The following is a 26,556-nucleotide window of genomic DNA, read 5'->3' on the forward strand; positions in this document are numbered from 1 at the left end:
GTGGAATAACAAATTAAATTAATAGTTCTTGCTATATGGTTCCTCTCCTGTCATGCCCCTGGGTGGTGGAAGTTGCTGCCTCTCTCTCCACCCCAGCCCACAAAAGACAGTGCAGCAGGAATCTGTACTCCTGTTTTCAGTTAACTTCTGTGAGTATAACATGCGTGAGATTTAGTAGGTTTGGTACAATAGCTCGCTGAGTCTTCCGAATACTCTTTCAGAGGAGTATTTAATAAGACAGTACCTTTTTAAACAAGAAAAAGTGTTCTGGGAAAAACATGAAGAGAAGAAACACCTACATTTTACAAGTGCGTGAAATGCTTCTACTGTTATCTAAACAGGGCCAAAATTTCTGAACCTAAGGCCATTATTTTTTTTCGCACTAAAAAGTAAAAAAAAAACAAAAAAGAAAATTCACACACAAAAAAAACCTCAACGCTACATTTAAGTCTCCTACAATATTATCTATTCCTAGATTTGCCAGACTACTTTCCTGTAGTTAGATGCTTGACTACAAAGAACAGTAATAAAATAAATAGAGTAAAAATCAGTTAAACAAAATCTTGGTGTGTTGAACATTTATTCATTTAAGAAGTTAGCTTCCTTCAACAGTTATTCATATAGAGGAGGGCTGCACTGTAGGCATTGTTCTGCTGTACAAGTCTTCGACATAAAAATATTTTTATACAGGTGGTCATTCACGTGGTTCCGTTTCTAGTTATTAGCTTGCTCCTCTGTAAAACTGGTCTGATACCTGTGAAGGCTTGCTCTTTTCTCCCCTTCAGTATTTGGGGGAAAAAAAGAAGGAAAAAAAAAAAAAAAGAAAAGAGTACACCGATACTATTTTTCAAATGTAGGAGTTAGCATAATTCTGCTTTCTTTCTTCAGTGCAGAGTGGACTGAGATTCTGTCTGAATTCCAATAAGCGAGGGTGGCTGCTGGCCGCTAACCGTGGTTAACACCGGCCGTGGGTTTAGACGAGGAGGCATGGAATTAGCTGGGCGGATGAGTGGTGGGGGAGGCTGATTTAGGGTCGGCCTTGGCTGAATAAATCGCGCCTGCTGTTGAAGTGGCGGAGGCTGACGATGGAGAGCAGGAGCAGCAGGAAGCGCTGGACGAAGTAACGGGGGCGGCTGATTTAAAGTTGCCATGGGAGCGGTAGGTGCTGGAGCAGATGCCTGTGCTGGAGGTGAAGGGCCTAAACACTGAGTGGCCGGAGTGCTTTGTGCCTGCACAAAGGACAAAGACAAGACTGCGTGAACAGCCACCCCAGCCAGAAGGAGATGCAGTTGGGCTGCCACTGTCCACTACACAGGAAACAGCATTTAAAAAACAAAACCAAAAAACTGAGAAGTTACTGAAAAGAAATCACCAACCAAAACATTATAGACAGCAGAACTAAAAATATTTACGAAGCAAGAGTCTTCTTCTAGAACAAGAACTGTATTTTAACAATAAAACAGTAACGTGATCGTCACTATGAAAGGTGCAGTCCTGCTCCCAGCTGGTTAACGACATTGGCTGAAGTTCTATGCAAGCTCATCATCATTCTTTAGAATGCGGTTTGCCACTCCACACCAGTTAACCTTACATTATATCACTAAATAAAATGCTGTTCCTCAACCCATGCTTACTTATTTCTGGTACACAAAACACACCTCATCTTCTTCATCAGTGCTCTTTCCTGATGGCACATTAGAAGTATTTTTTGTGTCCTCCCCTAAAGCAGAAGCATCACCATTAGAAGCCAGGGTTCCTTGTTCCGCTTCCCATTCCTGCAATACCTCCTCTAAGTTAAACCGACGCCTGTAGTTTACAAAGAAGTTCTTCACTTGGCCAACAGTCTTGTTGCCAATTACATCTGCAATAGCTTGAAAATCTTTACCATATTTTCGGACACCTGGAAGGCAAAGTAAATAACATAGCTGTGAAGAATCAGTCAGACACAGCTACGTGTGATGTATTTATAGAGAGAACCTATGGGACCTGCAAACCAAGGACTAGCTAATTCACAGGACTTCTCAATTAGGAGAAGGCCTCGATTTCCATTAAAACAAAATAATTTTTAATTGCACAGCTATCAACATACAAATCACCAACTTTATTAAAAGGTCATTACCCACTCTTCTTAAAGATCCTGGCTTACTCACCAAGCCTCCCAACCTAAAACCACAGAGATCTGGCCTCTGACAAATAAAGCAAATCCTTCAGTGTGCTTGCAGTAAGGGCAGAAGCCCAAGACAAGTTCAAGATGGGAGAGCGAGGGTGACCGAGCATGTGTGTATAGCTGTAAACAGGGTATAACACTAGAAATGTCAGGTGACAGACAGACAGCTTCAATAGGTTCCCTCTGCGCCAGCTGCACACAGATGTTTCTTTGCCCTCCACCTGTGCAGCAGGAGTGGTAGAGGGCAGTAACTACTGGACCGAACACAGGGCAGAACAGGGGGGCACAGTTCCGCAAGTCACGATATACTGCTCATTCCTCCACTTGTGACATGTTCTACTGAGGCTACAAAGAGCAACTGGCAAGCATTCACCTGACAAAGTCTTTTTGAAGCTTTCATTCACCATTTGAGCTGGGTAGAACCACCTGGGGTTTTGGGACAATCACCTTGGAGAATGTAAATATAAGCTATTGGTGTCTGTTTATAAGACAGCCCAGCACAAACCTCCAGGATCAAATCCTCCAGCAAGAAGCAGCATGACAGAAGATCTTTGCATCATTCATTTCATATTGACATCAGTAGTTCACACTTGTTTACAAGCACTTCACAAGAAAATCCTTCACAAGAAGATCCCAACACATACTTCCTGAAGTTCTAAAACTACATTTGCATATAACACAAAAAACCCTTGAGTACAACATTCCATAGTTTTTAACCTATAATTGGAATTATAACCTTAAGTTTATTGATCTTCTCTCAGTTGTATTTACATATGCGTTTTGTTCCTCCTCTCTCCTGCTTAAGAAAAAAATCCTCAAACTCTCCAGCATCCTAGAACACAGCTTTTAGCTGCACAAAGTATGTTCTTAATCACAAGTGTCCAAACATTTGGAAACTAAGAAATAAAACAGAGCTTTATTTCAGACTGAGTAAACAGAAGACTAATTTTTTGCTCTCAGCTACGCATGAGTGAAGCTCCTGATAACTTAAACTCATTTGGAACATATTACAGTGCTTAGAGGACAGGCACTCTGTCTCATTACCTGAAAAGAAATTTATGCCTGACTTAATGCCTCACTTCAGAAAGTGAAGCAAAGGATTCAGAAAGCGAGAGTTGTTTCAAATCTGAAAGCTATGTTCCTTTCAACTTAATTGTGAAGAGTATGACCTTCAGCTTGTTCTGCTCTTTTCTACTTTCTTCGTTAATAGGCACTTCTGATGTGGTGATGTACACTCACTGCAATTTAAGAGAAAAGTTCAACTCCAGGATAGTAACAATTTCTGTAGCCGAAGCTGATGTTTCAACTGTCAAAAGCCCCGCTACATTATTTAAGATCTTTTCTGGGGCATACAAAAGAATCCAACCATCCTGACTGCAATAACCGTGGAAAGAAAACAAAGGGACCTATCAGAGCCACGTGGGAGGGCACGTATCTGGGCAAAGCAAAGACAGGGATTTGGCTCTGCACTTTATCACTTGTACAAGGTATCAGCTGTACACCTTAAAAGCTGTGTGTGCCCACAGAGAACTCCCTCCAGTGTTCTAGTAATTCTTTGATTGCCCTACCATTACCACCCTTACTAATTTATATTGATCATTACATGGCCACTGTGACATATCTAACATCCTGTACAATTAATCAAGTGAACAAAGCACATTTTTGTTTGAAGCCTAATTCAGACTTTTAGCGATTTCAGCCTTTTCTGTTACTATACTGTCTATACTTCTTCCTTCCCCTTAATCTGCAAAATGACTAAGCCTGTTGGCTAACTTCAACTAAAGTTGTCAAAAATAAGGTCTGAAAGCCTACTTCCAAGCAAACAGCTTAAAAAGGGTGTGTCTTGCCTTCACTGAGAGCCCAATTATAAGAAATATCTACAGAAAATAAAGTTTCCTCAGTTAAGCTACGCACAGCTCTACTCCTTTTGGATTCTTTTCAGAATGTTATTTAGTACTACTCCAGCATCACCACAATGACGTAGTAAAAGCCTTTTAAGCTGCACCAGGAATAGAAGTTCAATACTTTTCTATGAAAGTTTTATGCATAAGGTGCTGGCATATCTGTAAGAGTTGACACCACCCCATCATCCCTTTCAAATTGGTGCACATTACTTACACATCCTTATACAAATTCTGTGCTAAACATCACCCAGATTATTTCTAAAGTGTTTAATCTGTTATTCAATAAGAATGACTTTATTAGGCTGCTGAAAGCAAAGCTCAAAAAAGATGACTGCATAGCCTCACTTCATATGTATGAATGTCTTTCTCATAGCAGATTTGAAAGTAGCCCTCATCATGGGAATCCTTCAAGCTCCTCAAAACTTCACCAAGTTGCAAAGCTGCACTTGAACACGTGCAGGCTCACTATTACAATGTTTCATCTTGAATGTCTAACTCAGAGAAACTCCTGAATCCAAATTTGATGCTGTCTCCACTGCGTAACGTTGTGCAGCACCGCGAACACCGAGAGACACGCAAAACATTAGCCTGGGTCCAAAGCAGTATAGCACAGGGCCATGGCGAGGCAGAAATAGTTAACGGCAACCTCTCGGTTATGAGGGCTGCAGTTTCACTGTGATGGGATTACAGTGCTCCTGGCAACTACCTTACGTAGAGTTAGATCCTGGTTGTCCCAACTGTTTTCCACTGCAATGCTACGAAGGTCGTGCACTGCTTTTCAATTCCAATTTTGTGGTTTCGAACAAGTCTTAAAACATTTTTGCAATTGCGATTTTCATATGGCTGAGATCTTAGTTTGAAAAGATGATCGTGCTCATACATTTCTATACAGAATTAGAGCTTGTAACTTAAGAACACCTCAAGTGATGAACTGGCCCATTACATTCAACAACTATTCAGACGAAGTTGAATGGTAAGCTGATAAATTATACTGCAAAAAAATCGGCTCAGAGATCTTAAGTCTGAGTACACAAGCCCATTGCAGGCAGCCACACAGCTTGTAAGATTACACAATGGGCTCTATTTTAAAGGGTTTTTTTTCATTGCCTCCTCTTTAGTTACTGCCAATCTCTTGAGATTATTCCACAGACAAGAGTTTTTTCATGTGCCAAAATTATATTACTGCAGATTATTTTCATGATTTCCATGGTTGGATTTAATGTCTGAATTCAAGTGAACAAATCACAGAAGTGCCACCTACCTGCTTAATGCTTATGATTTCTGTAAATTTATTAAAAGCACATGCCAAAATGTATCAATACATTCGATGAAATAAATCTACTTCAAGTGTACAAACTAAATGTCCCCATGCTCAAGTCAACTTCCAAGTTCAAGCCTAACACGCATTATGGTAGCTTTTAGTACAGTAACCATGGCTACTTTCCTCTGAAAACAGAGTCAGGACAAAAGACAGCATGGCTCCTTCATGCATAAGTCTACTAGCTCAAGCAATTATTTTGAACTAAGAGACGAGTGTCCTTAGCCTGAGGGACAGTAGGTTAATACCTACAGCACTCTGATTCCAGGAGGGAGACTCTACTACTGGGCAGCAAGTAAGGGACAGATAATAATACTTTGTTCCTGGCATTAAGGTTCTCTCTCACCTCCATTTTATACTGTGGCAAAGGAAGGGTGGGGAAAAAAAAAGGGGGGGGGAACAATACATGTAAGAAGCACGTGTAAATTCAATGAAAACAGGTTTCTTCAGAAGGCCTGATTTCTCACCCCGTCCTTAAGTATTGAGGCTGACTACCTTTATGAAACACGAAACGTTCCCTAGAGAAGAGACAAGACGACCAGAACTCCTCTCCAGGGAGTCATCACCAACCCTCATTCTCTTTCACCCATGCTCCAGTTTTGTATTTACCTTGTTGGCCACATAGTGCCATAGCTTAACAAAAGCTAAATGCGTTCTTATTGATTCCCAAACTGACGCTTAATGAGAGCTCCAATAACTAAACTATGAAAATGCAAGATGGTTTGAACCCTTTCATGCCAAGGCAGGCACAATGAATCGGGATTTTTCCCACTTCTCCACCACACGTTCTACTTCCTAGACCATCATATTAAAAGACAGGCATCTCTTTCAGTTGCATTTGGGAACAAAATAAAACAAGTAAGCTTGTTAGCAAAACTGGGGATGAACTTAAGACAGAAAACAGTTTGGAGATGCAAATCCTGGCCTCAGGCACATAAGTTGAGAGGCATGACTTCAGACACACCATGGTCTTCAGTATTTCCATTCACAGTTCAAAATAAACCTAACTTTAAGTTCAGTCATCTGGCTAATAACTACCAGGTACGGCACACCTGACAACCTTACACTTTTATCCTGATCCAACCGAAGGTTTTATACTAAAATTCAGTCTTTTATTTTAAAGGTAAAGAATCTAGAGAAATAAAGCAGATGTGTATAACTGAACTGATTATATTATCTTAAAAAAAGATGACCCACAGAAGTGAGTCAAATATATAGTGTCTTCAAGAGAGTGTTAGGCTCTCCAGATATTTCCCTTGCATGTTCCCTGATTAGGCAGTGCATATTAAAGCCCCGACAAAAGTCGGTTTTCCTTCATATAAATGAGACAACTTCAAACTAGCTGTATCAACAGCCTACTAGATAGTGTTGTTTTTTCGCCAATAAGACTGTTAGTCAAGAATCCATCTCCAGATTCAGACTCTTAAAAGGCCTCCACTGGGTATATATCTGCTCTTTTATTCCCTCATGAACACAGAAAAGTAACTGTAAAGCAGTTCTACTTCTGCTTTTTCCCACTTTAAGAATATGAAGAGATGTCTTAATAAGTTTTTGCTTCAAATTTTATTACTTCAACTATAACTTCAGTCTTCCACTTTAGAGAAATTCATGTAAGGTGATTCAGGAGATGATTGAAGGGACTTTTTGGTACTACTACAGTTGTTAAACCCGGCTTAACTTTTCTATTCAAGATTTAATATGGGTAAGTGATAGACTAGTGTCATGTTGCTTGAATGAATGCCCTAAATATTCTCACTTTTTTGCTGCTTTCCCAGTGACTGTCTTGTGAGACCAGATAAAGTTTAGCTTTTCATTAGAGGGAAACACAAACATAATCCTGAGTACCTCTTCAAATCCTTTGCATCAGATTTCAAGTTGCTACTACTATTAACATACCTTGTACTGCAAGAAGCTGCTCTTCTGTGGTCCAACGGGCATTGATTTTCTGATTAGACTATTAAAATTAGAAAAATGGCACAAAGATCATTAAAATGTTTCAACAGCTGAAAAATATCTGAGCATCAGAATGTGTTTTACTTACACTACATTTTATAACATAGGTGAAAATCTCTTGTTTATAAGCCATAAATTTATAGTTTAAGATTGCTTTCATGAAGAGGAAGTAGCATTTAGGGATTTGAGCTTAGAACTACACCAATCGTTTTTCCTCTGTTTTACTGCAGCTCTTAATATCAGCTATATCAGAACTTATGCACAAGCTAATGATCTTTATGCAGACAGAATTTGAATTTGTAGTTACATTTATCTAAACTATTAGGAGTTGGTGTCTGGAGTGTTTCGCATTCATGTTATGTTTCATACCCAAGCCTTTAAAACAAGCAAAAATATTTCAGTAGTAATAAATCGTTCACTTCAGATGCCTAAATGTATAAACAGTCATGTTTTCACACAGAACATAGTATTTACCGCTAGCAATTGACATTATCGACTTTTAATCAGAAAAAAGACCACATATCAGGACTCAATTTCAGCTCTCTATTGTCATGAACAGACACGACATTTCATTTTGTTCTGCTTCTTTATTCAGCCAGTTGCCATAAAAAAGCCTACCACTACTTTCTTGTAAAGAATCCAGACTCACCCCTGCATGTCATTCAATGGATCCTGTTTAAGATGCTGCTGAAATGCGAACACTATGCTGCAGCAAAACACATTTCTGTAGCTTCCCACTAATGTAAGCGCAAGGCGACAAGTTCTAATATTTATTCTGATTTACCTCAGGAGGTTTGAATTCTTCAATCCCGCCTTCCATTTTCTGTTTAAGTGCACTGTTTACTTGCTTAGCATTTTGAACCTTGGTCAAAAACAACAAAGTTAATCAGCTCCACAAAGAAAGTTGGTCACTTTACACATATATCTTCACTAGGATTGCCACAAGTGTACCTCCTAAGTTAGAAAGAGAAATATTATGGTTTAAGGCTTCACTATTTTTAACTGTTGGGTTTTTTTATAAAAATTAAAAAAATACAGCACAGTTTACTACGGAGAGAAAAATACTTAAGCCAATTTTTCAAAAGAACAGTTTGTCTGCAGGAATATTAAAAGTAGGACATAACAAGCAAGTTTTGATAATGATGCATATGTTCTTGAAGAATGCAGAATATTCTAGACACAAACTTGGTTCTTCGAAATCTAAGTGAGATGCACTGTATACATTAACTTCTTCTCTTCCAAAAAGCGCTTAAGAAAATATTTATGAGATGTTTCCAGTTAGTTCCCTCTGACAGACTGCTTTTTATTGACCTTAGATCATCATGATTTCCGTTAAGGGTGATTCTTGAAATGACTTAAAATATTTAAGGCTATAAAAAGCAGAGAGCTTCCAAATCATGCAAATACATATCTATTAACCATTTAAACCTGACAGCGATGTACATAAGGTGACATAGGTAAGAAAATAGTTTTGCATACTATGGTGTACAGCTATTACAAGTGTTCTTAAGTATGGACACAAAAGCAGACAACTCAGTGGGAGATTCCAAAGGCTGCATCTCAGATCACTGCAAGAAAAAAAGAGAAACACAACCTCAAGGCTGTAACTCACCTACACTTAGGCTAAAGAGTGAAACCCACCTATGCTATTTAGCCCCAGATTCCTGCTGTGACAGAAAGAAGCACATTTCTCCTGTAAAAGAATACAAGGGAGCAAAAACCCCATCAAACCCTTTATTCACTCCATGATTTTGCAACATGGCAGCCCTTAGTGGTCTATAAGGAGGCAGAAATTCCAGGAGATAAGCCTTGACTTTGTAGCCCCATCGCTCCTAGAAAGCAAGCATGCACGTACTGCTGTACCCTTAGAAGCTGAGTAGATCCTGTGTCTCAACTTTAAGTGCCAAAAGTTAACTTCTTCATGCAAAGGACGCAGGCAATTGTCCTCTAAAGGGTGAAGATTACAAATCTTTTCTAAATTTAATAAAAAGTAGAACGCTCATCAATTCAAACAGAGAAATAACTGGGCCCGTGATTTCCCCCCAGCCTGTACTTTCATGGTATGTGGAGAAGGACATCCAGAAAAACAGCTACAATTTTAAGCACAACAAGGTGACTTCAGTTTCATTCTGTCCCCAAATCTGTAACATTATTTTCATGCCATACTTCTACCCCCCCGTTTTTTTTTTTTTTTTTTTTTTTTTTTTTTTTTCAAAGGAAGTCATCTTGTTTCATGTTATCCACAAGAGCAGATGAACATAAAAAACAAAAGCGAAGAAGAGCTAGTCGCTAGTGTCCAGCATTTCTGGTGATAACTGTGGAACAAAATTAGGACGACTCACATTAAAGAAGTTTCAGAATCTTCATAGATAATCTTCAAAATCATTACAATCAGAACAATCTGAGATGACAAAAAAAAAAAGACCAATAACCCATGGTACCTGTCGCTTTAACGAGATTAGTTCCATATCCAGTTGTCTAAGAATTGTGTTGGCTGCATTTGGACTACAGGAAACAGCTATCACATCTTCCTGGGTCAGGTACATGCCTTTTGGTGGACGACATTTGGAACGCTGAGAATGGTGGCGATGCTGCAAGCTCTGATATTCTCTTCTACCCAGACCTATTTTGCTGGTCTGAACAGGCTGCTCATTATTGCCCTTTAATTTACAAGAAATAAATCATTAAAGAATAACAGTATCTTGTATACTACTTTAATAAAGAATAAAGTATCACATAGCATTGCAATATCATATTTATGACAAAGAAAACCTAAGCTAACATCCTCCTCTGCATGTAGCATCCAAGCTAAGTCTTGCAGATGAGCTGATGGAGCATACCAGTCATTTGCTGGATAAGCCTGCATTAGTCTTAGAAAGGTCAGTTTTCAAAAACTTTTTTTTTTTTTTAAACATGGCTGAAAATACAATAGTACAGAAATCACAGTCTGAATACTGTGAAAAAGGGCAAAAATCAAGAACCTCTTATGTATGCAGAAGGTAAAGAATATATATATTATACATTTAAACTGAGTAATCAGTGAATTTACACATTTATTTCTGGTCAGGTATGAAGATTTCAGGTGAAGATCAGGGGAAAAGAATGGGCTAATGTCAACCAGGACAGGCAAGAATGCAAGATGACACTTCTCCCTGCTGCAAGCACTCTATGGAAAGTGATAGTGCTGTTTGCTTTGGGAGGGGATTGGAGATCTGGGAGAGATAGGATGGATGTACTTTTGCAGTCATTATAAAAATCCATGAAATTTAGCAAATGTAGGCCTTTTTTTTTTGTTTCCTTTTGCAAATAGGAAAGGGATAGCAAAGAGGAGATTAAGTCTTTGCTGTTTTGACATGTTTGGGCACCTAAATATTTCAGCTTTGTCTTCAAGGGGCATCGCTACACAGAAGCTAGTCTGCATGCACGTGACTCCCATAGAGCAACTGGGTAGGTTCCCTACAGACCAGGAGCAGAGAAGCAAAAATGACTTTCCCTGCAAGGATTTTCCAATTCAAAGTAATGCTTAGTACCAGAACAGAGATGGGTTCAGGCTTTTTGCTACTTCAAGCAGCTCCCTACTGCTCCTCCCTGCTGGCATCCAGGCAGGTTAAGAGGAGGTGGTCATCTGATCACAGTGGAGAGAAAACAATTGCAGCAGCCATTATTATTATGTTCTGTAGCATTAGTACAGATCAGCAAACAGCATTTTGCTTTGCTATGCTTGACCTTCTGCCACATCCTCTTCCCAGCTAATGTAACATCTTAATCCAATCCACAGACTTCATAGTGCTTTCTTAAAAGCACTTAAGATATTTGCTCTTCCTTGGAAAGTTGATATAGAGCCTTACATCTTTGACATCTAGAAATTCTAAGGTTAAGTTAACTTCTGGCCCATTTATTTTTTTTTGTTCTGCATTGCTCTTTCAGTATGAAGTTGCAGTTCCTATCTGTTCAATCTGGATTTAAAGTGAAAATATTCTCTCAAGCTTTTGTCTTGCCAAGCTAGAGTGTTTGGCTTGTTTTAGTTTTGTCTGATAACAGAAAGTTTCCATTGCTCTGTGCCTTCAAGTAGCCTACTAAGTTTATATTTTGCTTAGGAAGTGAAAGTATGCATATCCTACCAGAAATATTAGATGACAACATTATCTTAGGTAGATCTAAACAGCTCATCAGAAAATGCAAACCTATTTGCCCTGTTCCTAGAAGACTATGAACACACTACTTTCACTCTGGACTGCATGTAGTGATTCAAACAATAACCAAAGAAAGTAAATTGAATAAAATAGCTCTTATTTAGAAGTGGCTTAGGCAGCAACTCAAATCAACAGATTGCAAGGACATTGTTACCACAGCAGAATAAAGTAAAAAGGTTCTTTATTAGACCTTGCACCATTTCAAGTTCTAAAAATCATATCCTGGCATGTTAAAAAAACATAAAATCTCAAGCTTCTTTAGAGAAAGGGGTAATTGTAATTGTCCTCCTCCCCCCCCCCCCCCCCCCCCCGAGACAGTTAGGTAAAACAATACATTGAAGGTCACTGCAAAGCCGAGAATGGAATCTAAATCATTCAGTCTCCCCTCATTTTTTGGTAGAACTACAAAGTTTTATTAATATAGTCCTAGATACCACTTCGTGGGAATGTTGAGATTTTGCACTACCTCTCCTCTCATATTCTCAAGAAACATGAACTGTCTCATTTTAGGAAAATAAAAAATGCACTAAGTTGATCAAGGAAACAATCAAATGTTTACAAACTTAACTGTGTTTTTCGAGTCTTGTTCATAAATAACTTCATGTTTACCAAAAGAACCCCCAAAAAACTCCAAACCTGAACATACTCCAAACACAGCACTTATCCGTAAAGCTAACAGTAAGTGCTCATTAGGGAGACAAAAATGTTTTTCGCTACACTTATTAGTAGAAAGCGTCTCAATAGAGCCACATATTAGTTGACATGCATAACCTCACTGTGGCTTTGAAAGAATAAAAACGTTATTCTTGGAAAAATGTCATTTAATTTTAAAATGCAAAGAAAACATTTAGATTCCAGAAATTCACAACCAGTAAAACTGTAAACATATTAACAAGACAGAGGCAGGGGGAGTGTTGTTTTACCAGGTAATGATAGCATACATCTCTCATAAAACTTGAAGATCTCTCAAGAGATAGTGAAAGTAATGAGAGACGCATTTATGTCCACAGAACAGCAAAAATATACAATAAAAATTTTGTTTCAACCAGAAGTTCTCAAGATCTTGATCACCTAAAATACCTGTGGTTTCAGCGGGCTGCAAGCTAAACCTCTTTACTACAAGTCGTACTCTTCGCAGTAACACATTCACAGAAAACAAACAAACTGACATTCACCATTAAGCTATCTGTTACCTCCTTTTTGGCTTCTTTTTTTGGATCATAATCACTATCATTTCCATCTATTGGATGAGCTTCTTCTACGTCATCATCACTGAGAACAGATTATAAGAAGTTGGTTATTTTAACCACTTTTTAACCCCAAATATAAATCTGTATCAGGGTAAGACAGAATTATCTACTCTAAAATAAGTATATGGCATCTCAAAGTTATTTGTAGTTTTCAAAAGAAGTGTGTTACATTTAGTTACATGTAGTTTTCAAATGTGTTACAAACATTTCCTTTATTAAACTATAATAATTATTATGATAAACAAGCAATCCTAAGCTGTAGTTTCAAAATCACTTCAAGCAGCGCTGGTACCGCTGCCAAAAAATTTGGTATCGCCTTTCTTCAATTCAGCCACTTGTGCCAGCATGAACACTAACATGGTCAACCATACCAAGGCTAGAAATAACCTTTCATTTGTCACATTAGTTTTAATAGATCAGTTTTCAAACCATTGCACAAGGTGGATGAATAAACCTTTGTTGAAGTCTGCAGGGAGCAAAAGGGGACAATATAAGATGGGAAGACACAGGACTGCTTTTTACCAAAGTGCTCAAGATCTAGCAATTTGGGGGATTGGGGAGTGACATGAAATCTGCTGAATTAAATTGAAAAGAAAAGGTTGAAAAGATAACAGTTAGTTTAGTCGAGTCCAATCCAGTCATTCACACAATATAATTTCTGAATAAATTAATGTAAAGCCACCAACAAAATTTCTAGTTGTTACAACCCCCCCTCAAAAAAAATGATTTTCTTCTGTAATTTTTCAGTTACAGGGACACTAAGTAAGCACAAGAATTTTAGATTTCAGGAGATCTTTTCAATAACATATAATTAAATAGACCCTTTTGCTCTAGCTAGGCAGTTTTCTGTAGATGTAAAATCATACTTTCCAATATAAATATGATTATGTTACTTATACATTCAACATACTAAAAATCACTTTTTTAAAAGTGTAAGTTAATACTCAAATATACTAAGTGCAATGTAATTTCATAGTAACTAGGGGAAATGTCATTCCCTTCTATCCAAGACAATGTAAAACTATTTTGAGCTCTAATTCTCTTTGACTGATAGCAGTTCTAAGTCTCCTAAAAAAAGATTTTATATAAAGTTTTGTTACAAAACAGTGCTTGGGCATTCTAATTCTTACAGCTCTTTACAGTGGATATCATTCAGTTTTAGTTCCGTTCTAGTTCAAAAAAACCCAAACCAAAACCAACCCCAACCAACCAACCACCCACCCATCAGAAAACCCCCACACCCACAAAAACACTCACCTCCCCACACAACAATATAGGGTTAGACTTCTCAAATAAAGCATTATTTCTAAACCACATTCCCAGACTTCATTTTTTTTTTTTTAAACTCATTTTTACAGTTATTCATTAAAGCACTCCAGTGTGTTGTCATAACTCACACTGACTGGAGCGACATAGTCCTTAAAAGCACAGGTACCAAACCCCTTGCTAAAAGCAGAGACATCACCACAGATGCTCAAACCTAAAAACATGGTTCACGCTGAAACAATGGCTAGAAATTACTCTGACATCTCTACCTAGAGAGACTTCAGTCTCTGGTTAGCTACTTAAGAATATAAAACTTACCTGTCACCTTGATTATTTCTATTAGCTAGTTTTCGAGCCTGCCGATCCATCAAACTTGTCCTAGACCGAGTTTTTTTCCAAGAATAGTAATATTTTACAAGGCTTGCAATAGTCTTGTCTGGAAGCTAGAAGAATTCATTAACATATTAATACTTTTTAAAAGTAAAATTCCACCCAAGATTATACTTCTGCTCTATTTACAGCCACCTTTACCCAAATATTTTAAATGCATGGATGAGACGGAAAGGAGGGATGCATTTTATACACATTTTTAAAGAAGGGGGAAGGGAGTGAGAAGCTTTTTTTGTGAGAGTGAAAAAGCTATAGGTCCAAGAGACGCGATGAAATTAACTTAAATCTCATATTCAAGGTTGTTCCTGAAGCTTTTACACAGAAATCAACATGTAATTTTAGTCCAACAGAAGCCTTTGTTCTTAGTGCATCTGAACTGTTTAATGATTCTGATTAAAATATTACTTTACCATTTGCTGGATCCTGTGAAAGCTCTTTCCATGGAAGCTAAATGCTTGTTCAAATAGGACTTTATCTTCAACTGTCCATTCATCAGGGAAAGGAGTGAAGTTAGGGAGATCCGCAAGGGACTTCTCAATATTATGTTTATGCCAGAACAACATGCCGAGAGCCTTTGAAAAGAAATAGTCCCTTTTTGGATTTAGTCAACTTTCTAAAATGTTGAGACAAGTTAAATAAAAAAGGCAATTTATTTAAAATAAAATTTGACTATCAGAACCCCTTCTCAAAATGTATTTACAATTTTATTGGCTATGCACTATAGGTTACAACATTCTCTTTGGAGATTATATGAAGAGTGGGCACATCTGTACTTTATTAAAGGTATGAAAGCTAGACAATTTAAGGTTGGCATGGCAGCAGTAATTCTGAAGTAGCAGGAACTAGGCTGATAGACTCAAATCAACCTACTTTCTCACTTTACAAGCATGTATCATATACACAGTTCCTTATAGGTCTTCAGGCCTTTATTACCAGACCACTCAAAAAAGAAAAGAAAAATACTTTTCAGCAGCCAGAGGATCGTCCAAAATGCAAGTCAAAGTTCAGAGTGCGAGTGGTCTTTCTACAACTCTCCAATCCACAAATAACGGCACAGCCTCTTCCACATCATGTGCGCCTAATAAGGAATGGAAATCTAAATATACTTTCTTACATAATTTCATTTCTTGATATTCTTAAAGAATTTTATGCTGATTAGGCTTTCTGCCAGAGAATCAATGACAGATTTGATACCAAGTCTGGCATGGGAATTGGGAAATGTAATCCACCCAGTTTCAACCATACAGTGCAGACGTGATCACCAGTTGTTCATCAGCTCTCCAAACCCCCGATTTCGCATCTTCTAAGAACCTGGACATAGCAAACCTCTTTTCCTGTTAAAATGGCAAGTGACAAGCACCTCTTGCAAAGATAGTTTCTATTCCACTACAAACAGTCTACAAATATTTTGTACCAGAAGTTGTTTTCAAAATCAGTCTTTTCTGAAGCCTTATTTTGCGATCCCTCAGTTCCCTCTCTCCCCTAACAAAAGCCAAGCCAGAAACAAACATCACCGCACTGCAGGTATTCTGGACATCGTAACATTGGCAGCCTCTTTTTCACAAAGCGGTTGACTAGCAAGCCTTTGCTACTATGAGCTTCCATCCTCCAGAAGTTGATCATACAACTTGTTTCCACTTGTACACTGAATTTTTTTTTATATAGGTGATCTCGCTTTTATATAAATTAGTTAATTTATGAAGAAAATTGCAACAGAACTAAGTGCAGACCAGCAAAGTTTTATCATGTATTTTTTACGGGATAGTAACTAAAGGTTATTTTTAAAAAGTTAACTTGTTTGTTACTCTCAAACCTAGAATGTGATTCTGTTTTCCTGCCTCTGAAAAAACACTCAAAGTTGGTTTGCCTCTTTTTTTTTTTATTTTTAAAATACGCAAGAAACCTTTCCAGTGCTGTCCCTATTGCAATCCATGGTTCAAACTGTACCATATCTAAATTCTAATATTAAACATTAAATTTGTAAGCTGTTTTCCTAAGAAATTCTGTTGCTAAATATACACACACAATTGCATGACATGCCCAGTGTATCAAGAAACATACCAAACCTTTCAAAAGTGCACATTACAAGCTGAGCATGTCATGAAAACAAAGAGCTCAATCTTTTGCAGAGAATCCAGACCACAACTGTATGTAGATCCATTTAACTGCAGTGTTTGCTGCCGTGCCTGAAGAGAAACAGCGTTAATTAATGGTAACCAAGGGGAAAAAAAGAGTTGTGTTATACTTTTATATAAAAGTCCTTTAATTGAGCACTCTCATTTCATAGCACTTACCTGTTCCACATTGTATCCATGTTTTTCCTTTGCTATTGCTATATATTCATCCACTGTAACAAAGCAATGCCAGAATTACTTTTTAGCACTTTTAGTTCTGCTATAAAGGTGACAGAGAATTAGCCATCTAACATGGGAAAAGAATCTTCCCATGCCTTAGTACACTGCATAGGCCCAGGTCCCCCAAAACGTTAAATATTTATTCATAGCTTTATTAATAACAAATAAGCCCACTGTCTTTAATCCAACATTTCATTTTATAAACTTCTTACAGAAGCTAATTCTCAGTGAAAAAGATGCTTTCCTTCACATTTTTACTACAACAAAGCCACAGAGGCTCATCACTTATTTAAATCAGAGACTAGCTGTTCAGTTAAAGGCTATGTCTTCTTGGAACCCGCTCCTAAGAACACAGACACACTGGGGAGGGTGTCCAGACACCTGGGTTAATTTTAAATTGAACTACTTCTACTGTTTGTATTCCCAAACATGTTAAAAATTAATGTAAAGAGATCCTAGATCAATGATTATGCATATCTTTGACATTATTATAGTTTTCACTGACCAACGTTAATTTTAACATTGGCATGAAGTCAGTTTTCAATAGAGAACATGAAAATTCAGTAATTAGGTCATCAAATTCACCAATAACATTTTTTAAAATCATATTTGGCCATACTAGATCTAGCTTTGAGTTGGACACTTTCCATCATTTTGCAATTAAGTCTTGCTAGTTTTGATCTCCAGTGGGTATTCTTAAAGAAACTCTTCCCATTCACCTACTATAGTTGACAATTAAGTGGCAACTAAATGTAGTTGAAAGGAAGCATGATTGAGAAAAGGCAATAATTATATCCTCATTATTCAAATGGACCTGATATGTCCTTGCCATGAACTGCTGCAGCAAAGAGTTAATCATACTTTAAAGGAATGAAGAAAGCGTTTAATAATCATAGTTGTAGAGGAATTTATTTCTAGTTGTTCTGCAGTGGTAGAAGGTATGTTCCCTCAAATGTAGAGGGACACAAACCTCTAACTACTGGTAATAGGTAGAAATGGTCCTGAGGACCAGGTTCTCATGACTGCAACCTCAGTTTACTCCCCTATATGACATATGGGAAACTCTAGCATAGAAGGCAGATAATTGATCGCATTTAGGCAGATGACTCCTGTATTTCAGGTCACTTTTGAAGGGAGAACATGCTCAGTTTTTCCTGATGAGACAGCTGTAACAATGTCCCCTTGAACTGGGCCTCAACATGTCTTTTCTGAGTTTATCCACTGCAACTCCTGCTCCTACAAATTTAGAGCAGCTAGTTCCTCATGTTTAGATGTTTTATTCTTTTATTAAAAACTGAAGGTTTCACAGACACTGATGACAATACAACACAGGCGGTGTGATTTTAAACAAAGACTTAACTATTAAATAAGAGAAGGTGATCTTTCCTTTCCCTGGAGTTCTATAAATATAAAAAAATAAAATAGAAGCTTTGTGTTTAATTGACTAATTTGCAGTTTCACTGTGTGTAAAATAGAGAGTGAACAGGTACACCAGAAACAATTATTTAGTTATACATAAGCATCCAAATTCCTAAGCAGGGAAGGACTTACACTTGGCATCTGGAATATTATGATATGGAGACCATACAAGCATCCCTCCATTATCTTTGTCAGTATATTTTGTGGCACCTGTAAGAAAACAAGTAAGTCTCAGTATTTATAAATATAATCTAGAGAACAACTATTCACAGGACAGTAAGTAAAAGTCAACCATATTAATAAGTCAACCATATTAATAAGTCCAGCCTAGTTACTAAGGGGAGGGTAAAAAAAACACGTTAATTCCACATTATTTCCTCAAGACATCAAATGGCTGAATTTGAACACTACTCTTACGAGGTGCAGTCATAACTGGATACTAGACAGGATCCTGGTTACCACAACCGGAGCATTAAAGCACATTGCTAAAGTTGGCATGGATGTAAAATTTAGAGGTCTTTGTGTTGGAACAGTCCCCCGGAACTTGCGATTGTCTACTAGTACTCTAACATTTATCATTATCATAGGAGTATCAGGATCTACTTTGTGAAGATAGGCTTCCTTAAAACAAAAAAAGTATGATAGGGAGTAGAATACAGTCACCATCCCATATCCTTTCAATAAGGAATTATACTAACTATGCCAGAAACAATTCTGTTTCTCTCTGTCACTCTTGTTTTGACATTCGTAGCCATGTAATTTTCATACTCATAGCCAATCAAATTGTGTAGCTGTAGGAAGTAGTTAGGTGTAAATGTAATTTTTTTGATTGTTTTGTGGGGGGGATAGGGGTGGAGATGGGCGTTGGGTTTTGTTTTTTTTTTTTTCTGGTTGTTTGTGCTTCACCTCCAACCCAATGGAGCAAGGGAAGCAGTCCAAGTTACCTAACCTATCAGGAGGACAGAGCAATTTTTGCAATACTGATGCAACTTTGTACAAAACACTAAATCATAGAGTCTTTGATTTTTAAAAACAAGCTGTAAAAGAAAAGGAAGTTTCCCAATACTGGAAAAGCATTAACTAATATAATAGTTACTTTTCATGAATATTTTACGAATGTATGCTAGTACATAAAGCCTCTTATAATCTGTTTGCAACAGTTTAACTTGCTAAGACATTGCTCAACAATTGGAGCATCTACACTTGTGTCAGTATGAATTCCTTGAAGAATCACCCTCAGAGGAACTTTCCTTGCATCCTTCTTGGAGGAGGACAGATTTTTTTATTCAGTGAAACAAATAACTTTCCTTACTATTTTAATCTTCAACACTTTGTATTTAGGTTCTACATTTTGTTGAAGGAAACAAAACACATCAGTGCTTTGAAAAATAGAACAACTTAGTGCCTTCTAATTAAGTACTATGTTTTGTTGCTCTTCCCTCTTTAGTTTGGCAGTGTACTGTATCTGCTATCGTCTTTGCAATCTTTAGATCCATTATGACTGTGAACTTGAAAAACAGTTAATTAGAAAAACTAAAAGAACTTGTGAGAACTTGTGCATCTTCCAAAATGATATGTGTAAGACAGATAATCTAAATGCACCATAAACTCTGTAACAAGTTAAAAATGTACACACATTCATATAGCACTAGTTTCACGACATAAGCAGTACTAAACTCTGAAAGGGTTTTGGTACATAAGAACAAATTCCTTAATATAACATTCTACTTTAGAACAAAAAAGCATGCCATTTTTATTCATTAGGAACACGGTATTTCATGAAGAGTAATGCAAACATGTTACAGGCCAACCACTTCTCTTGTCCACCCAGTTTTTATCACAAGTAAAGGACAGCCACCCTGTGCTCCACTCTAAGAGTGAGAAGACAGGACCACTAGAGAATGCATCAGAATTTCAGGTTATGAGCAAGAAATGTCTAAACTTAACATGAGTATACCCTCAGTTTTTCCTTCCTAAAAAATACCAGACAGACACCTGCGGACAAGTGGATACGACAGACATTATCAGGTATTGAATATTCAAGTATGAAAGTGAAAAAAACTTAGTTTCAGAGTCCTATCATTTGTGCCTGCAGATCACGTATATGGCAACACTCCTGTACCGAGGTGCCACCCTCATGTGACTAGCAAGCAGCTCCCACCAGAACATCCCTTTTTGAAGCAGTGCTGTTTCTCCAGCAGGAATCAAACAACTGTTTCCTTTCAGATGACATCTTCACACTGCCAAAAGGAAAGCAAAGATGACAAAGGAAGGATGGGATGCATACAGGTAGGACTGTGCTCAAAGGAAGCCATCCTGTCCTCAACACAGGATGTCCATAGCTAGAGTACAGGGATCCCTCCATCTCTATATGCCTTTACAAGAACTCCTTTTTGTCCTTTGTGCCCCAAGTATTCAAGTGAGCAGCAGTACTCCCTGCCCCCCAAAGGCTGTGTTGTAGCTCAAGGGCAACGTGATCTTTAGCTGCAAGATCCATTCTTATTGCAGACAGTGGCTGGAAATACTAGGCAACAAGTTAACCAAAGCAATGTTAGAAGAGCAGAGTTGTAAGCCAGTGAGAATGAGAAAGACCATGAACTACATCTCAAATATAACAAGTCTACCCCTGCCCAAACCCCACATTCAAGCCGCTTAGGAAGAGGTTTCTGTACTTCAGCTGCTGCGCTCCTCTGCCAATAGCACTTGGGCGCTCTGAAGAAGACCCACAGGCACTCTCCACTGCCTCCAGAAGAGAGAAACTGTAGCAGCAAACTGATACTTTTAAATTTCAGCTTAGCATGAGAAGTTAGGTACATGCAGATGATGCTGTTCTGTACACAACTCTAAATACTGAGAATAAAATTAAAATCTGGAAGCATACAAGACTTAGCAAGGGCATCACGGGGCAATATAGCAATTTAAAAGTATATTGTTTTCTCCAGCATAAAGTACCATCATCCGCTTAAGACTAAGCTTTGACAGTAGGAACAGAATCACAGAAACTAACAGGAGGAAAAACTGAATTTCTAAAATAAAGGCTGGGAAATCCTAAAAAATAAATAAGTAAATAAATAAATAAATTTGAAAAATCAGGGAATGTGAGGACAGATGGCATGGAATAAATGGAAATTTTTTATATACTTCACCCTGTTTAATAATTGCAATTTAAGAAAGTCTGTTTTCATACAAGGAAGACTAGAGGGAGAAAAGTTGTAAGGAAGTACACAGAAATGGACTCTGTAAGTGACCTCAAAAGGTAGAAAGAATTCTTCTTGATGGCCCCCCACTCCTGAGAAGAGGGTAAATGCATTAAATAAACAAAATTCATACTAAAGCCTTTGAGAAGCCCAAATCTGAGTAGAAAAAAACTTCTCTAGTAGTCATCACATGTGTAGAACAACACAACGGTATGGTGCATGTCCAGTGATGGCATTCTCCACTATGCCTTCCACAAGAATGCAGACAGCCCACAACATAAGGATACCAGCTTTGTAACATCCTGCTATGTCTATTGGTGGGTCAGAAAGTACAAGCAGAAACTGTTTCACCTCAAGAATATAAGATAGTGTAGGAAAACAAGCAGGAGGAGACAAAAACCTGGAGTGCAGGAGATGGTTTATTAACTCCATAAACTAGGTAAGGAGATCTGGGATTTTTATTTTATTAAAACCATTTTTTTCAGCAAGAAAGTTTATCTCATTGCAGCAGGATCTAGTACCAATTAAAAATGCTATTTCCCTTACAGGCTTGCCTGTAAAAAGGGGGTGGTCGGGGAAGGCGTAAGAAAGAGTATGTTTAAATCAACTTCTAATTGTTGCTTCCAACCACAATCCACTTCTTCCAAGAGACACTAACAGTTGACACACTTTCTCTTTAAGCAATTTATTATTTTATAGATGAACTCAGGTTAAAAAAAAAAAGTTTACTACTGTCACAACTTTAATCATGAATGTTTTGTTCCTCAATGTATTGAGGTAGAGCATTGCTTACAATTATTTTTAAAAATAAGCTAAGTGAGGCCAAAGGATTGGTATTTATTCTACGCATTTTAGTATTCTTTCTGTGTGTGTACCAGAGGGCTGACTTTGTATCTCAGACTTCTATCTAGTTTAATCCATCATTGATTCCCTTCTCCCACTTATTTATTTTAAGGGGATTAAAAAAAACCTGCAAAGTACTGTAAAAAAACCACACATTCTAATATACCTGGAAAACCCTCAAAAAGGGGTATTAAAACAATTCCAAGAAGAAACAGCATTAAAGTTAGTGAATTAGAGATAGTGCCTATGTCCATATATGCAAACCTAGAAGTATGATAGAGTGCCCATTACATCATTTGATACAAAAGAATTAACCATCTAAGCGTAGCTATGATAAGAGCACAACTTTGTGTCCAGCATTACTTCCATCTCTGAGAAATGATGCCTCAAGAGTCATCAGAAAAAAACACAACAAAACAGATGAAAGCATGACATCTTCCTGAGTTCTCCTCAGATAATCAATCTACTAACAGGGTAAGTATGTATTGTACTTTTACACTGTATGAACCTTTTTCCCTTTTTTTTTTATTTTATAAGACTTAAGTGCTCCAATAAAAGTTACTATCTTCTTGACCTAATAATCAAAATAGACACACTGAGAAGAATAATACTATACATTATGCCTTTTACACAAGACTTATTAAAGGAATTTCCATCATTAAGGAAATTGATAAAGTAAAGGAGTATATATTAATCCCAATTTTGGGGGAAATGAGCATCAGTTGAATTCCACCACCCAGGAACACTCAGGAGCTCAAAAAAAACTGATTATAAAGAAAGCATAAAATTAGTTCTGTGGTTACAAATGCAATGATACTATTGCATATATAGTTTACAAATTGAAACCACAGAACCTCAGTTGTCCTACAAGGGGTGAAGAGTTCTTTTAATTAAAAGAACAACAAACACTATGTTGTTTTTCTAATTTAAGTGGCCTGCAGGAAAAACAAGCCCAGGCTGCAGGTTAGAAATGATCACTTTTATTTATGCTTAGTTTTTTATGTAGGCAATGTAAAAATAAAGGGTGTAGACGGTTAGTCTTATTAACAAAGAGACCTAGACTACGCGCTCCTTTCTAAGGGAAAGGCATTCCCTTATGCCAAGATCATGCATCCATTTAATCCCACCCTCCCCCTTTCTTTTCCCCGGCCTTTTCTTTGGCCTGTGGGGACTTGCGCCCACCAAGAGGGGCTCGCTCCAGCTTTAGGAGGCACTATGTGAGCAGCTCTGGCCCAATCCTCTTCCGGTAGGAAATCATCTGACACCAATGGAGCCTGTTTGGAGAACAGGAAAGTAGATAGGCTTCATCTGACCACTACAGCAAAACTGATAAACGCTCCCACGGTCTCACTGCTCCGGATAGTTAACGCAAGACAGCATTCTAGCAATTAACTTGCTAAAACCGAGTACCAGGCTATGCGAGCGTACCCAGTATTCCTCGGGGCGGGGCTGGGGCGGGGGGGGGGGGTGAGGAAGGCGGAGGAGAGCGACTGAGGCTGCAGCAGCGGGGCTAGCGGGGCTACTACAGCACACAAAACCAGGGGCAGGAGTTTCCCACCAAGCGCATCTTCCACCCAGCGCCTCCAGCACGCAGCCAGGTCTGCCCAGCTTCCGGCAGGGCGCATCCCTGCCCACCCTCGCCCCAGAACATCCATCATCCCTCGTCAAATATTTTTAAATCACCTTGTTAATATATTATACGCGTTATGGTTTAAGGAGGTTTAAAAAAAAAAAAGAAAAAAAAAGAAAAAAACGCATCCAACCTTTTTCAGCTTCACCGCCTCCCGCCAGATACACATAATAAAGGCTGATAATGAAGTGAAAATTTCCCACCGCGATGCCCTCCCCGCCTCCCCCCCCCCCCCCGCCGCCCCCGGGCGCACAGAGAGCAGACGCTGCCCCTGCCAGCCTCCCGCCGCCGCCACCGGATCGCCAACACAAAGGCTCAAAAGCAAAAATAAATAGGAGCCCTCCCCCCGCCGCCACCCGCCACCGCCGGGAGAGCACCGAGCCGAGCCCACCCCAGCACCAAACCCATCCCCTCCCGCCGGGGGAACGGCGGCGGCAAGATGTCAGGTTACAGCCGAAAAGCGATTTACCGGGCTCGAAGTCAGGAATGCGCGCCTGGTATTCCGCTCCGACCCTCATTCCTACATCTGCAACGCAAAGGAGGAGGGGGGGGTGGGGGGGAGGGAAGAGAAATTAACGGCTTGGGTGTCCCCGGCCGGCCCTGTCCCAGGCTACCGCCGTGTGGCGGGGCGGGCTGGCGGACGCGCCGCCCGGGAGCCCCCGCCGCCTCGCCGCGGCCGTGCGGAATAAGCCACCTCCCCCCCCCGCCCCGTCACCCCGCCCGCCGCCGCCACGGATTAAACCCCGACGACCGCCGGGGAGGGGGAGTTTATTTCAGCGGAACAATGGGGACGGCGGCGGCGGCGGCAGTTCCCGGGAGACACTCCCCATCGTTAAGCACCGCGGGGCCACCCGGCAGCCGCGGGGCCGCGCCGCGCGCTCCCGCGCACCCTCCTCCCTCCCCCCCCCTTTCCTCCTCACACGCGGCCGCGGCCCGGCCCGCCGCAGTACAGACGCGCGGCGGCAGCGGAGGAGTAACGGCGGCGGCAGCGGCCGCGCCGCCCCGGTGCGGGGAAGGGGGAGGCGGCTCAGCTCGGCTCGCCGCCCCTCCCGCTACCGCCGCTGCTGCTGCTACCACCCCCCTCCCCCCGCTGGCGGGGCGGCCCGGGGCCGGCCCCAGGCTCGCACCGTGCTCGTCGCCACTGTCACCGCCGCCGCTCTCCGGCTCCGAGTAGTGCCCGTTGGAGGGGCTGCTGCTCTTGGTGCCGTTGGGGGCTGCCCGGCTCTTGGCTCCCAAGAGCTCCGCTCCCTTCTCCATCATGCCCGGCATGTCAGGGCTTGGGGAGGAGAGGAGCGGGGGAGAGCGGCGGCAGCGCGGGCTGCCGAGGGGGGGAAGTTAATACGGAGCCGCCATGTTGCCCCCTCCCCGCCCCCCCCTCGGGCCGCCGCGGCGCCGGCACCTCCTCCCCCCTCACACCGCCCCCCGCCTCCCCGCGCTCCCCCTCCCCCGGCGTCGCGCAGCCACCGGGAATCCCTCCGCGCCGGCCCGGCCGGATCTAGCCGAAGGGGCGGGGATACCAGCAGAGCCCCGGCGGCGTGGCGGAAGCACTCCACCGCCGCGCCGATATCTGGGCTTCTCCGCTGCGCCCTGGGGCTCTCCCGGCAGGCGGAGGGGAGAGGGGGCTATTTCCCCCGGCGGTGCAGGGATCCCGGCGGGGAGGGGGTGGTGGTGTCGGTGGTTAGTGTGGCGGCTCGCGGTGAGGGTCGGGAGGTGTTGGGCCGCCGCGGCCGTAGCGAAGGGGCTGAGTGGGAGATGTAGGGGCGCGGGTGGGGGCCCGGCGGTGGGGCAGCGTCCGGGTGAGGCGGGGCCTGAGGAGAGCGGGGCCTGAGGAGAGCGGGGCCTGAGGAGAGCGGGGCCTGAGGAGAGCGGGGCCTGAGGAGAGCGGGGCCTGAGGAGAGCGGGGCCTGAGGAGAGCGGGCACCTTGGGGCCGGGGCGGGTCCCGGCTGTGAAAGCCGATGCTGGCTGCGGCGGGGGGCCGGGGCAGTGAGCAGGCAGGCAGTGCTGCCGCCGCCGTCCGAGTCAGGGCTTTGGGGAACGTTTCAAACCAGGGTCAAATCAGGTGGAGGGGATTGAGGGCACAGGGAAGCCGGCAGCAGCAAACGGGCAGCGTTGCAGGTGGTTCCAGGTGCCGTGAAACGTGTGAAAGGGGGCTGTTTTTTCTTTCCAAAGGCGCAAAATTATTGTTTTTGATTTATTTAATGTAATTCCAGTGTGTTACCAAGTGCCCAGGTGTCACCATCCAGTTCATATCAAAGTATCCAGGTTTTAAGAGTGGGGAAAAAAAAAAAAAAGGCTGAGATTAGCTCCAGATAGAGGCTGAATTACAGATTGGGTAACAGTCTTGTTACTTAATCCGGAGATGTGTTAGCCAGGTTTTGTTTCTGCACAAATACATTTAATGCCGTTGTGGCTATACTTTAAGTATGTCTTTATGATGCAGTGATAACTTGGCAGTCTGACTGCCTGATGTGTGGGGAAAAAAAGTATAAATTTAGCTGTTAAAAGTTACTGTTGCTATATATTGTAGTCAAGTCTCATGTTCCAACTCAGACTGCCTGACACAATCCATTGTACTTTGTCACATCTCAGCCGTTCCTCCCAAATTTTGCCCTGGCAGCTGTCTGCCCCAGGTTGATTTAAAAGTGCTAGCTGGAACAGTACAGCTGCTTTC

The 26,556-nt window shown here is 40.6% G+C and overlaps 1 protein-coding gene across 2 annotated transcripts; it reads right to left on the minus strand.

Annotated features, from left to right (window-relative positions):
- On the minus strand, positions 1-25,246 carry RCOR3 (REST corepressor 3). Of its 2 annotated transcripts, XM_082481402.1 has the most exons (12): positions 25,012-25,246; positions 24,354-24,410; positions 18,347-18,424; positions 16,736-16,788; positions 14,852-15,013; positions 14,370-14,494; positions 12,729-12,807; positions 9,784-10,002; positions 8,127-8,204; positions 7,286-7,343; positions 1,659-1,900; positions 1-1,229 (listed from the first exon to the last, which is right to left on the minus strand). In XM_082481402.1, the coding sequence occupies exons 1-12, from the start codon at positions 25,151-25,153 to the stop codon at positions 885-887; spliced, it is 1,638 nt and encodes a 545-aa protein (XP_082337528.1). In that variant the 5' UTR covers positions 25,154-25,246; the 3' UTR covers positions 1-884. The 2 variants fall into 2 exon arrangements, with proteins under 2 accessions (XP_082337528.1, XP_082337529.1); XM_082481403.1 differs by lacking the exon at positions 1,659-1,900.
- Positions 25,247-26,556: the final 1,310 nt, after the last annotated feature.

This window comes from Vanellus vanellus, assembly GCF_965231255.1.
Source record: "Vanellus vanellus genome assembly, chromosome: 3".
Taxonomy (NCBI): domain Eukaryota; kingdom Metazoa; phylum Chordata; class Aves; order Charadriiformes; family Charadriidae; genus Vanellus; species Vanellus vanellus.